Genomic DNA, 13,340 nt, shown 5'->3' on the forward strand with positions numbered 1-13,340 from the left:
TCATCACCACAGAGAAGCTCTCCAGATGGATACGTCCACATACGACCCTTGTCTTCTCCTTTCATCGCCAACTAATCCAGACTTTGCTCTCATTGGAATGCAAACTGACGACACAATTGGTCTCACAACTCAACCCTTTTCCATTAGAGAGGATACTGAGCTGCAGGAGGCAGAGTTCACTGCCAAACCAAAGCAGCACTTGACTCATGATAACCCCCTCATCTTTAATGGCGGCATCATCACAATGACAGGCACATCCCTCGTTCTTCGACAAAAGGGACAAGGCAGCAAGCTGCAACTTATAGACAGCAAGTCGCCGACGGCCCAGCAAGACTACGTCCAACAACGTGCTCGAGGAGCATACATTGCCTCCATCTGCCAACCAGAGGCCTGCTATGATATGTCAGCAGCCGCTCAACACAAAGACCCAACCGAGGGTGATATCGAGAATCTCAATCGGCGCCTACAATGGCAGATGAATTCCCTTGACCGTGGTCTCACCTTTATCCCATTGGATCTCTCAACGTCCAAGCTCTTCGTCTTTGTTGATGGATCATTTGCCAACAACCAAGACCTCACTTCGCAACTCGGCTTCCTTATTGTATTAGGCAACGAGACCTCTACCCCTGACCTGGACAACGACCACTTTACGTTGGACGCCAACATTATCCACTTCTCGTCAACCAAATCAAAGCGTGTGACTCGCAGCGTGCTTGCCTCCGAGGTTTACGGCATGGTCGCGGGCGTGGATATGGCATACGCGCTCTCGTCGACACTGGCGATGATCATGGACAAACTGGGCCACCCAAAGATACACACGGTGGCATGTACCGACTCATACTCACTATACGAGTGCCTTGTCAAGCTCGGAACCACCCAGGAGAAGCGGTTGATGGTCGATATCATGGCGCTTCGGCAATCGTACGAGCGACGAGAACTTACAGAGATACGATGGATACGTGGCAGTGATAATCCAGCAGACGGACTTACCAAGGCGTCGCCAAACAAAGCCCTGGAGAGACTTATTTCCACAAATACCATTACGATCAAAATGGAGGGATGGGTGACACGCACCTAGGCAAGGTGAGGGTATCTGGAAGATAGAGAGCATAGTGAACGCGCTAGAGATATGGGGGTTGGGAGGAACCGCATGTGCGCGATCAATACGTCTTATTGTCGCCTAGATATCTACAGACCCTTTTCTTCCACAAAAGAAAAGATTGCCAGTGTGGGAACAAACGGCAATCGCTAGGTATACACGGAGCCGAGCTATGTCACGTGTCTTCGGCACGTGACACACCTCAGCTCCCTCCTTCCATATCACGAGCCTTCGCGTTTAGATACTCTCCTTAAGAACAACAACAGAACACCAGATTAACCCAACGATATTGCTACCGATCGCGATACCAGGAATACCTGTGTGACTAACCTGTGGTACACGCAAACCAACAGCCAGAAAGTGTGCCTTGGGCGGCAAGCTGGATGCCAGTCGTGGTCTGTCTCAGCCAGAGAATTTGAGGAATACCCCTTGCTTCAACAGCCAGCGAGCTGAAGCCTAGCGCAAGAATGGCGCTTGCGAAACGACGTGAGTTTGAGGAGGACATTTTGTCCCACTGATAATAACGAATGACTGTGGTGAGGAGAAAAGAGTGAATGATGGAGAGACGAGAAAGTCGACGACCTCAAGTTCCATCACGGCGAGACAATCATCTTCAATTCGGGTTCAATGTGACCATGGCTTACAAGAGCCCCAAAATTCTTCGTCGAAGCTCATTCTCGGCAAATTTCACTGCCCACTTGCATGAAGGACTTTGGAACAGTCCCATGTTCCACCTGAATACAACATGAACGGCCGAAGACCGCGCCTCCGAGACTAGACCGTCGCAGAACCGACTTTTGCAAATTAGACGCATCGCTCCTGATATCGACATGGCGTGATGAGGCGAGAAAACCTGAATCGCTTGGGCGGATGCGGCAGGTAAGCTCATGTATCCCTGATGAGGCAAAATGCGTGTCCACATGAAAATCAACATGATGTGAAGAGGCTGAAGAGAAAGCGTGTGAAGGATTCATGTTGTGGACGGGCCGGGCCACATCGCAGGTGGATCGATCCACCCGTCATGCTTATGCATATTAGTTTACTGCTTACTTTCCTCCGCAATTCTTAGCGCGATCCTAATGTGCAACTCAAAGCGGAACTGACGTCCGAACTTTGAATAACCAAAGTCCCAAATAATTGTAACGATGAGTTGAAGGGCGGCCGCCGCTAATTTGCAACAACCAATCAGCAGTCTTCAATGGAAAGGGCTTTCTAAAATTTCCCATGGTCGTCTGGATATCCCCATTCTGATGATCTGGGCCTTCAGTTACCCTGGAAGTGGGAACCGAGGATGCAGGGGCCAGATGCTTGATGATCACGGTCCCTGTATTTGGCACTTCTTGGCATGCGCACCTGATAGTTGCCTAAGAGAAACAGCATGTAGGATGTATCTAGGAGACAGAGTCTGGCCGACTCATTGATGGGATATCTAAAGCTGAGTCGTCTCGCAACCAAGGCCGCCAAGATTCCACAGGTTATCCTATACTGACACTTCTGTCATTGTTTCTTGTTGGCTCCTTCATTATGGCCAAAGTACTGCTTCTTCTCTTTTCTTTCGTCACTCTTTTTCACGTTTCTTTGCAACAAGGCCCCGAATGTAGCGCCACGCAATTGTGTCCCATCGGATGCTGTTCTAAATCTGGATACTGCGGTACAGGTCCGGACTTTTGTGGGTTAGTAGAACTGCGTCGATGCGCAGAGTCGAGTAACTTGTGACGAGCTCCAGCTGACTAGGTAATTACCAGCACCGATTGTGTCAGCACTTGCGACTTCAAAGCCGACTGTAATCCAGGTTGGGATGACTCTAAATGGAGCAAAGCCGAGACGTGCCCCCTCAATGTTTGTGCAGCAAGTTTGGCTTTTGCGGTACGACGAAAGACTTCTGTGGTGATGAAGTTGTCAAGGTCAGTTAAGAGCGTCTCACTCGAGAAATTCTAACCATCTAGTAAACAACTTGCTGATGATTCTCCATTCTTCCTAGCGTCCATCATGCAGCGTCAGCGATACTCCTATTACCCGTGTAATCGGCTACTATGAGGCTTGGTCCACGACAAACCGTCCATGCTATAACATGCTGCCCGAAAAGATTCTATTCGGATACTACACCGATCTCATATTTTCATTTTTGACCATTGGCCCAAAGACATTTGAAATCAAGGCTGTCGACACTCAGACGGCAGAATTCATGCAAAGAATTGGTGCTATCAAGCTCATTCAGCCCGATATCAGGATCTGGATTGCTGTTGGAGGATGGGCTTCCAACGACCCTGGGGCGACATAATCGACATTTAGCGACATGGCCGCCTCTTCAACTGCCACCAAGTCATTCATTGACTCACTCATTAAGATGATGAACCAGTATGGTTTCGATGGTATTGACATTGACTGGTGAGTTCCAATCCACATGCAATCTTTGGACTCGCACTGATGAGCAATAGGGAGTATCCGGCTGCCGATGATCGCTTCGGCAAAGAAGCCGACTTCAAAAGCTTCGTCACCTTCATGAAGTCGCTGGGTCAGAGGATGCATTTCTTTGACCAGAAGAAGTTGGTCTCCTTGACTCTTTCTTCCAGCTTTTGGTATCTGCAGCACTTTGATCTCAAGGAACTTCAGAAGCATGTAGACTGGTTCAATGTCATGAGTTACGACCTTCACGGCTCTTGGGACATTCACAATAAGTTTACTGGTCCTTACGCCGATTCTCACACCAACATGACCGAGATCCAGGATGCCCTTGACCTGATATGGCGCAACGATGTCCCGCCGGAGAAGGTCACCTTTGGAATGTTTTTTTACAGCCGCAGCTTCACTCTTCAAAACGCTGGATGTAACACTCCTGGATGTGTTGTCAGCTCTGGAGGAAATGCGGGCGAGTGTTCAGGCACGACAGGTGTTCTTCTGCACCCCGAGATCGCGGATATTGTGAGCAAGAACAATCTCTCACCTACGCTTCATCGAGACGCGGCTGTCAAGTCTGTGTCTTGGGGTGACCAGTGGACAACGTTTGACGACTTGGCAACATGGAGGCTCAAGGCAAACATCATCCGCGGACAGTGTATCCCAGGAGTAATGGTTTGGGCCATGAGTCAGGACAACAAGGACAACAGCACCATTATCTCTCTCACATCAGCTCTTGGCCGCAAGGCGATGGACCCGCCCAAATTTGTTCCTGCTGAGCCCGTGGAACAACCGCCCAAGGTTGCAGAGCTATGTCGATGGTCAGGATGTTACCAAGACTGCCCAGCAGGTTTCAAGACTGTGCAGCGCGACGGCCATGAGGAGATCATGCTTACCAGTGAGAACTGTCTCGATGGTGGCATGGACAAACTGTGCTGCCCTGCTGACCAGCCGATGCCTACTTGTACTTGGCGTGGTCACAGGAACAGCGGCGTCTGTGAGCCAGGCTGCGAGAGTGGCAAGGTCAAGGTCGGCTCCCTCCGCGTCGGCTGCAACTTCTCTCACCAGGCTGCTTGCTGCACCGACGTGGCGTCCACCACCTCCTACGGCATGTGCAAGTGGGTCGGTGAATCGCCGACCTGCGACCAAGACTGCCCAAGCGATTATCCTAACAAGATCTTCTCGTCGCAGATGGCCGGGGGAGGCGAGCAGCCTTGTATTTCAGGAACGAAGAACTATTGCTGTCAGGAGCCCAAGCCCGCGGCCTTCGACAAGTGTGACTGGGTCGACAAGGGCAACCCACCGAGGTTCTAGCAGCCGGATATCTGCGAAGACAGCTGTCTCAGCGGCCAGATCAAGCTGTCATCTGAGGTTGGCGGTTTGGCTCAAGACAACGACTGTATGGGTGGCGCGAGAGCATATTGCTGCGAGCCTGCTCAGGTGCTGAAACCCCGTGGTGACGATGATCCTTTTGGAGGCAAGCAGAACAAGGAGTTCCAGCTGCTTCTTGAGGCTTATGCGAAGAATCCTACATGCTCTGCCACGATCTTGCATCTGTCAGAAGGTAACATGTTCGGCAACACCATCACCAAGCGCAATCTTCAGGCGGAGGCCGCACACTACCGGTTTTTGAATGGCAGAGCAACAGACTGCGAATCCGACCGGTTCGACAGGATGATTTTATTTGCTGCTCTTTTGCTCACCACCACTGAGTCGCTCCTGGAACCTTTGAGTCTTGTTTACGATGATCTATTCGCGGGCGGCTATGACGAGGAACTTATGACCACCAACATCAGAAATTATTACGCCGAGCGTCCCGAAATCGATCCTAATGCTCTAATAAGATACGTCTTCATTAACCAGACTGCTTCTGGGCCTGGTCTGAGGCGTGCTAGGAGGGCGGAAACTACGTTCTGCGAGCTCATTCCTACAGCAAAGCGCGCAGAGAGAGGTGTTGCAGGCAATTCCAAGAACGTAAGCTGTTCCTCTCTTTCAGTGTTCTCGGGGACGCACACTAATTTGTTCTTGCACAGCTCTCAACACTTACATCCCGTTAAATAACATGGCTACAGAACGGCGAGACCGGTCAGCCTGACATGTCCACAATCCTTGAGGGTATCCTGAGCGGCGACTTGAGCCTCCATTACGCGCGTTGGCAACACATCGACAACCAGGGTGGTCCTATGCTTGAATTAGCATACTGGATCGGCCGCACACCCGGTGTACCGGAGGGCAGCGACTTTGACAGATTTCGAGACGAGTGGGAACACGAAGAAGAGCGCTGGGTCGTCTTCCATTTTCACGTCAACCAGGACATCGATTGGGTCGCCCACGTCGATGGTCGCACCCGTGTAGGTGTCCAGGCACTCCGAGTATTTCACGGGTACGAATCGAATGAGGTACCAGGCAGTGGACAAGCGTGGCGTGTGGACAATACGGGTTCCAATTCCGAGCGTGATGGTTTCTCATGTCCGGATGACCAGCTTTGGTGGGTCGGGTCCGAAAGGGACCTGCCGACTGACCAGTTTGAATTTGATATGGTCTTTTTTGAGAGATTCCAGCAGTGGGGTCGGGTGTTGTTTGATGATGGCTATCTGGCCACACGGGGACTGGACTTGATCTTCACGGTAAGCTTTCTCTTTCCAACTTGCTGATGCTTTCTTCATAATCTTTTGTCACTTTCTTTGAATATTTCAAATTGTCGTGAACTGTCAGACTGACAGAACCAGGGCGGCTCCAGGGTCAACAACAATGGAAACGAAGACCTTAACCCCGACAACCAGGGACTACTACTACGTGGCGGACGCGCTCATCCGGGCTTTGGCGTCATCATGCAGGATGTCAATTTTCTGATCAACGACTACGGTTACAATTTCAGGCCTATAGATCCTGATGCTTAAACCTATCGGAAATATGAGAGGGAAGTTGTGAGGCACGTAGATGTGCTCTTTCTTCTTCATGTTGAAGTATTTCGACACAGGAATATTTGACCATGTTCTTGGCCAACCTACATATGTTTGGCCTTTTTGGCTAGTTGTTTCAAGCCATGCATTCATTCAAGCGGACATCATTTATCTTACCTGTACAATAACGTGATACTTCAAAGAAGTTTTGTTCTTCGCTTCTGGAGATTCTAGATGAGTAAAGTAGGTACTTGTAGAATCAGGCCAGTAGATGACAGTCAAGCTGCCGTGCTACATGAGCCGCAATAACATCTACCACATCCGTTGCTTTGCTTCTTCTCGCCCACATCAGTGGCGTGGTACTATCCGCCTGGCCAAGATCTCGAACATTGACGGCCGCATTCTTTACAAAGTCACCCAACCGGAACCCCCAAACATCACTCAGCATCTTCCACGTAGTCGAGGGACTGCGAATGACCTTCGATTTCAGACCCATAGGCGCACCGCCCGAGATAAGTCGTTCCGCCAAAATGGCAACATCCGACCTGACCGTCGAGTCGTGTGCAACAGGCCAAGATGCCAAGGCGTGAAGAGGGGTCCAGCCCTCATCCGTGACAACAGTGGGTGCGGCACCATGCTGAAGTAGGAAGCTGGCTGTTTCGCACATTTCTGATGTTTTCTTCCCTACGACAAGCGCTAGGGAGCACAATAGAGGTGTCCACCCATTAGTATTGGACACGTTCACGTCTAGGCCAAAGTCCAGTAAGAACTCGACAGTGTCTCTCTGCCCACCGACCGCGGCGTAATGAAGCAGCGTTTCTCCGTGGATATTCTGTAGTCTTGTGCCCTCGGCTTCCGATGCATCGCAGTGTGATAGACAGAGCTTCAGCTGCTCACAGCTTGCAACCTGTGCAACAACGTGGAGGGGCGTCTCTCCGTTCTCGTCCACCACCTCGACCAGAGCGCCGTGTTGGAGAAGTGTTTTCAGAGCGACATCTTCGGCGTTCCCTCTCTTGAATGAATGGAAAACATGGTGAAGAGCGGTCTTGCCCTGGGAATCCACACGATTTGGATTTGCCCCTTTGTCCAGCAGTCCTTTTAGTGCGCCAATGCGATCCGGAGATGCTGAAGCTCTATGTATCAGAAGAGGCTGATTGAGACGGGCGCTGTTGCTGTCTGGATCTGCACCGGCGTCAATGAGGCGAATAACTAGCTTTTGTTGCCGAGCCATGTCAGTGGCGTTAGGATCTGGTTTCGTTTCGTGCTCGGGAAGAATCATCCGACTTCCAACAGCCTTCTCCAGGGCATCTTGAATAGTGTCAGGTCCGTACTGGCCTTCTAAATCAGCCAGGAGCACAGCGGCGGTGTCATCACACCATGCTGATGCTGCGTCTTGCAGGGCTAGGTATTTATCCTCGTCTCCCCAGCCGTCCCATACGCCCAGAAAGTAGGCCGTGATATCTGCATGATTGTTTCTGGCAGCTATTTGCAAACAGGTAGGACTGGACTTTCGTCTTTTGCTAGGCATCAAGCGCCCTTCAGGGCCAATCCGTTCCCAGAAAAGTTGTGCCATCTGGAGTCTGCCGTACTGCGAAGCCGCCAGAAGTGGTGTTAAGCCGGGGTCTTGGCGGTCTCGTAGGCTAGGACTGGCGCCGGCGTCGATTATCATTTGCACAGCGGCGTGATTTCCTTGAAAAATAGCGTAGTGAAGGGCCCAGCCGATATCATTGTTTGTGTCGATCTCGGGACTCCATGATTGTAGGATGTCTGCGAGGTACTGTCTGTCTCCTGGTTTGTTTCCGTGCCTGAGATATGGCTCCACAGTGTCGTAGTAAGTCTGTGGTAGAGCCTCTCCCGAGGAAGTCATGGTGACTGACGTGTAGTTTTCGTGGTCGTAGGATGGTGTTGGAGAATAAAAGTGGTCGAGGGGTTCGCCTCTTATGGTCGAAAGTGAAGACTTGACGGTTACATCCCTGTCCGGGCTGACAAGCTTATTCCTAGGGACCCACCCTGCCGCCTTTAGTAAATCCCCACTTTGTTATGACTACTTTATCAACTCACATTCGCACGATGATCCCGGTCGGACTAGACTACGGTTTAAGTACATGAGCTGCCTAAAATCTGGAGTTGAGGGGTTTGATTATCGTTCAATCGGACGTTAGACTGACTCTTCGAGGAAGAGGCGTCCACTCATTGCAGTCCAAAGATCTTTCACTCTCTTTCATTCTCATCAATTCAAGGCACCCTTAATTTGTTGCTTATTACCACTTGCTAGACGCCATAGTCAGGGTTGGAACGACCTATAGGTATGTTACGGCCAGCTAGTCGTAGTGAGGTATGTTTGCAGAAGTTGAGGCTGCGGAACTGGTAACAGTATTCGTAGTCGGGGATAGCTTCAGGGAAGCTATGTCTGTAAGTCGTAAGGTAAGGGAAGGCTTCGGTGATCAATCGTAGTCTTATCAAAGAGGTTCTCAGGGAAGATAGCTGAAAGCGATCATAAGATCTGATACGAAGTTAATTGCTGAAGAGCTATGGAAAGTCTGTCCTAGAGTCCAGCTTAAGTCTATCCTTATATACAAGTCCTGATCCTGAACATATCCTTTGTCCCTTAGGTCATCTTAGTGTTACGACCCAACATGCATGACCAAGAACAGGGCCTGCCCCGCAGGCTCGCGGCGGTTACAACACACCACATATGCAGGAGATAAGGGACACTAGGCACCCTCTCACGGAACGGAAGAACTATGGTACAAGTCACGTGATGATAAGATAAGACATGAGCGACCATGGTGGGGCCATGAGCGCTCATGCCAAGTAAATACCGAATACATCGATCCGTTAGAACTCCCCCCTTGGGAGCAACTAGCGGACTGGCAGACAGCCCTCGCCAGGGTCGGCTACGAACCTAATAAGACCAAAGAAGAACAGGCCCTCTCCTTTACAGGCAGGATGGCAACTTTCTCCAAGCGGGACATTGTTGTCTATACTGACGGGTCCCAGATGTCGGACGGCAGCAGCACCTCCGCCGGGGCAGGCTGGGTAAGGTACCAAGCTACACGGCAGATCTTCCGCGGATCCGAACCACTCGGCTCCTAAACTGAGGTGTATGACGCGGAGGCACATGCTGCGTATCACGGCCTGATGGAAGCCACCCGGGCTCCTACGGCTCGTATGGCAGATAACGTCCACATCTGCCTCGACAACCTCGCAGTCGCGGCTAGACTATACTCCCAGAGCACAGGAAGCAGCCAGGCTAGATTTAGGGCCTTCAATAGGCTCTCTTCCTCCTGGACTCGGAGACAAAGAGAGAGCTGGACAACCCCCGGCAGGGTTTATGTTTGGTGGTGCCCTGGGCACACGGGAGTACCAGGAAATGAAGAAGCGGATGCTCTAGCCAAGGAAGCCTGCAAACTAATCCCAAAATCATAACCACAGCCCTCATTAGCGCACCTAGAAAGGCAAGCTAAAGTAGCTACCTTCCAAGCCTTTGCCAGAAAATGGCTGTCCCAATGCCCTCGGCAATATGCCGACCTCGAGATAATTCTTCACCTCAAGCCGCCCGAACTCCGCCTCCCTCGGCACTTACTAGGAAGGCTATACGCAGCAAGATCCCATCATGGAGACTTTGCAGCATACCACGAGAGATTCGCTCATCAAGATGTGTGGCAGGTGCAGGTGGGTCACGTGAGGCAGCTCCTTCACATCTCGGAGCTGCCCCACCTACACCTTGCCCAGATATCCAGCCCAGCCAGCGCTCAGCTTTTCCCATCATCATCATCAGATCCAATACAGTAGTATTGCCTCCACAAGATGCGTTGCTCAACTGCAGCTGTGGGAAACCCAAGACACCAGTCCATTTCTACTTCTGCAAGCGTGGACGCAAGGCTACACCGCGCTACCTCCGCCAACGTATGGCCAAAGCAAGCATTGATTTCTTGTTAGGTTCTGCTAAGGGAGCCTCTCTTCTATGCGAATGGATAGAGGAGACCAATTTCTTTTCCGAAATTTGCCCGAGTCCCTGAACAGGAACGTTAGGTGAAGACGGTAGCCTGTAACATAGTTTATATTAGCATAGACCATGTCGGCATAGCGCCCGGCACGTCCTTTTGTTACCAGACGTTAAATACATCATCATCATCATCATCATGCCAAGTAATGAGCGCTCATACAGGAACAATGAGCGCTCACCCGATCAGAGGGACTGATCATTGACAAGGGATATGTTCAGGACCAGGACTTGTATATAGGATGGACTCGAGCCGGACTCTAGGACAGACTTTCCATAGCTCTTCAGCAATTAACTTCGTATCAGGCTTAACATCCGCTTTCAGCTATCACCTTGACAAGACTACGATTGATCACCGAAGCCTTACCTTACCTTACGATTGACAGACATAGTTTCCTTGAAACTATTCCACGACTACGATTACTGTTACCAGTTCCGCAGCCTCAACTTCTGCAAACTACCCCTACGACTAGCTGGCCGTAACATACCCATGGGTTCCTATGGGGCCCCAATTTCCAAGTCTAGCCATAGTCCCAAAACCCTTTCTCTCATCTGCCACAATGGCCTCGTCTCTAGATGATATCGCAGCCTCGTTGGCTGCTTACTGCGCCTTCATCTCAGCACAGAACCGCCGTGCTCTTGAAGTTTACGTACCATTCATTGCTGCCGCTGTACCTGACGACCTGGAAGACGACGACGATGTCGAAGAGCTCCGCCTAGACGGCCTCAACACGCTCCTCGACGCCAACCTCCAAGATTTTGGCGTTTCAGAGCCCATCAAGGTTCTCACGCGCTACGATGAGCTGGCACCGAAGATTGGCCTCGACGGCACGTATGTGATGCAAGATCACGAGGGCACCTCTGATGAGCGTGAGGCTACGCGCCGCGAGTATCTATCCATTATCGAGGAGAATCTGAGACGAAAGTCTAGAGAGGACGTACGGGAGAGCATTTCAATTCCCGAGGACTTTCGCGTGCCGGCCGGGCTCGTTGATGGTGTTGTGGGCTACGGGCTGCCCGTCTTCCGGAATGAGACACATCCGGCCTTCTGGTGGGGCTGCCGAGTGTACCTTTGCCCACACGCTGAAAGGGTGATGACGCCTGAGGATCTTACACGACATGCGAATCTTCCTGACTGCTGGTAAATTGCAGGAGGTTGGGCACCAGGCATAGGGCCTGATGCCAACTTCAGCATTGTATATAGCCGCGAGTGTGACGAAGACCCTTGGATGTGGAGATACACTCTATCCACGGCGGAAGACGGCTTGCAAATTTTTGAGACGATTCCAGAGTTTTTGGCCTTGTACACAAATTTCGGGGAAGACGACGAGGTGCCTGGTCCCCACGAGCTGAATGCAAACAGACTTCTTTTCAGCCAAATCTAGTCAGACATTGTAACTTAAGGTAATGATCAAGTCTACAGAGTCAGTAGGTTCTGCGTAACATCGTAAAGGGAATATTTGGCACTACATAAAATTTCGGATAGGTAGTCCGGATCATCTAGGGGCTTGGATAAACATGATACATCAGCAAGGATTCGCATTTTCACTACCTTAACGTATTATGATATGATTCCACAACATTTACGTGAGGCCGGTCTACAAGCAACTCGAACTTGTTAAACGAGACTGGATGATTGTAGAGCGAGAGTTGACGATCGCCATTAATCATGGTTTTCGGAGACTTGTACTCCAAGCTGACACTAGTCCTTCCATCCCAACCTGCCGCTCGATGAATCAGACCGCCAAACAATCAACTCTCCAGTCCTGACATGAAGCTGTACGTAACACTTCCTCCGACATCAAGAAGGCGTATGGCTTTCCTGTGCACAATTCCTCGTATTTGAGTTCCAGATCGTATGGTAATTGCGCTTCTGTTTGACTTCGCTTAGGCATTCTGATCTTACAGCGTATGCACGTAATATGTCTCTCAGGATACGAGGTAGATCGCGCCCAGCGATGTAAGTAAGCCTTGGCCAGCGCCCGACTGCAGGACTTCCTTCCGAAGGATTTTCTTGCGAGCACTTTTGTAGGCAGATTTCTAGTCGAATGGGCTGTCGTAAGCCCGTCATCCTACTAGTGGGCGAGAACCTGGTAATATCACTATGTTTGTGCGGGGTTCCTATAAACGAAAGACCGAGATGACATTGTATTATCGCACTACAACAAGGGTTGAAGTAAGACTGAAGGTGAAAGAGAATCAGTATAAATCAGACGAGGTTTCAGATGGCAAGTCAAATCACCCTGTAAACCAAACACTCACGAAAGCTTTGTAACCCTAATACTCTTATGCCGACATAGGAACTCGTATTTTCACATTTTGGCAAAGACAATAACTTGTACAATGATCATTCAGACCATCCTCAAGACGACCATTCTTGCTGTTGCTGCAACAGCAGCAACCATTTCTGCTAAGAGCACCGATGACACCAATGGGTTCCGTCTATGGGCCAACATGCTCTACCCTGATACACCAGGCAACGGCCCGATCGTTCAGGGCTTTGAGCTCGGCTACGTCTCTGGCGACGAGTGCCAGGCCACCGTGATCCTGGTACCCGAGAGTCAAGGATCTACATTCTATGCCAGTAACAACACAATTGGCGTTTACTTCGACAACGACTCGTCCTCCTTTGCAGGCATGGTGGTGCCCTGGCGCGGGTCTGCGATGGTTCCGAGCGGTAGACCTGTGGAACTCAAGTGCGAGGACGGTACACCAGGTCTGACTCTGAACGACAAGGGCGTGTACTATCCCGGGGAAATGGGTCCGGACTTCAATGGCGCATTCATGGTGTGCGAAGATGGAGGTGACCCGTTCTTGAGCTTCTATGGCTGGGGCCAAAGGCCCCTTTGGGGTTGCACTGTCATCCAGCTTCTTCCCATCTCCTAAAGCCAAAGGGCAGACCATTTTTCATATTATAATCAGAAGAAAATCCGTC

General features: G+C 50.7%; 4 protein-coding genes across 4 annotated transcripts; 3 read left to right on the forward strand and 1 right to left on the reverse strand.

Annotated features, from left to right (window-relative positions):
• Positions 1 to 2,623: 2,623 nt before the first annotated feature.
• Positions 2,624 to 6,396, forward strand: BDP81DRAFT_485358 (uncharacterized protein; the record flags this gene model as incomplete). The annotated part of the gene is made up of 8 exons (XM_060595155.1): positions 2,624 to 2,776; positions 3,081 to 3,341; positions 3,423 to 3,487; positions 3,538 to 4,412; positions 4,503 to 4,803; positions 4,834 to 5,470; positions 5,569 to 6,123; positions 6,220 to 6,396. The coding sequence occupies 8 exons, from the start codon at positions 2,624 to 2,626 to the stop codon at positions 6,394 to 6,396; spliced, it is 3,024 nt and encodes a 1,007-aa protein (XP_060438582.1).
• Positions 6,397 to 6,658: 262 nt separating this feature from the next.
• Positions 6,659 to 8,266, reverse strand: BDP81DRAFT_455150 (ankyrin repeat-containing domain protein; the record flags this gene model as incomplete). The annotated part of the gene is made up of 1 exon (XM_060593034.1): positions 6,659 to 8,266. One exon carries the CDS (start codon positions 8,264 to 8,266, stop codon positions 6,659 to 6,661), a length of 1,608 nt encoding a protein of 535 aa, XP_060438583.1.
• Positions 8,267 to 10,965: 2,699 nt separating this feature from the next.
• BDP81DRAFT_400084 (uncharacterized protein) lies at positions 10,966 to 11,550 on the forward strand (the record flags this gene model as incomplete). Its single annotated transcript, XM_060588643.1, has 1 exon — positions 10,966 to 11,550. One exon carries the CDS (start codon positions 10,966 to 10,968, stop codon positions 11,548 to 11,550), a length of 585 nt encoding a protein of 194 aa, XP_060438584.1.
• Positions 11,551 to 12,600: 1,050 nt separating this feature from the next.
• BDP81DRAFT_485359 (uncharacterized protein) lies at positions 12,601 to 13,299 on the forward strand. Its single transcript, XM_060595156.1, has 2 exons — positions 12,601 to 12,633; positions 12,706 to 13,299. The coding sequence occupies exon 2, from the start codon at positions 12,749 to 12,751 to the stop codon at positions 13,289 to 13,291; it is 543 nt and encodes a 180-aa protein (XP_060438585.1). The 5' UTR covers positions 12,601 to 12,633; positions 12,706 to 12,748; the 3' UTR covers positions 13,292 to 13,299.
• The last annotated feature ends 41 nt before the right edge of the window (positions 13,300 to 13,340 follow it).

Source organism: Colletotrichum phormii, assembly GCF_030913505.1.
Source record: "Colletotrichum phormii strain CBS 102054 chromosome Unknown BDP81scaffold_34, whole genome shotgun sequence".
NCBI classification, from domain to species: Eukaryota; Fungi; Ascomycota; class Sordariomycetes; order Glomerellales; family Glomerellaceae; genus Colletotrichum; species Colletotrichum phormii.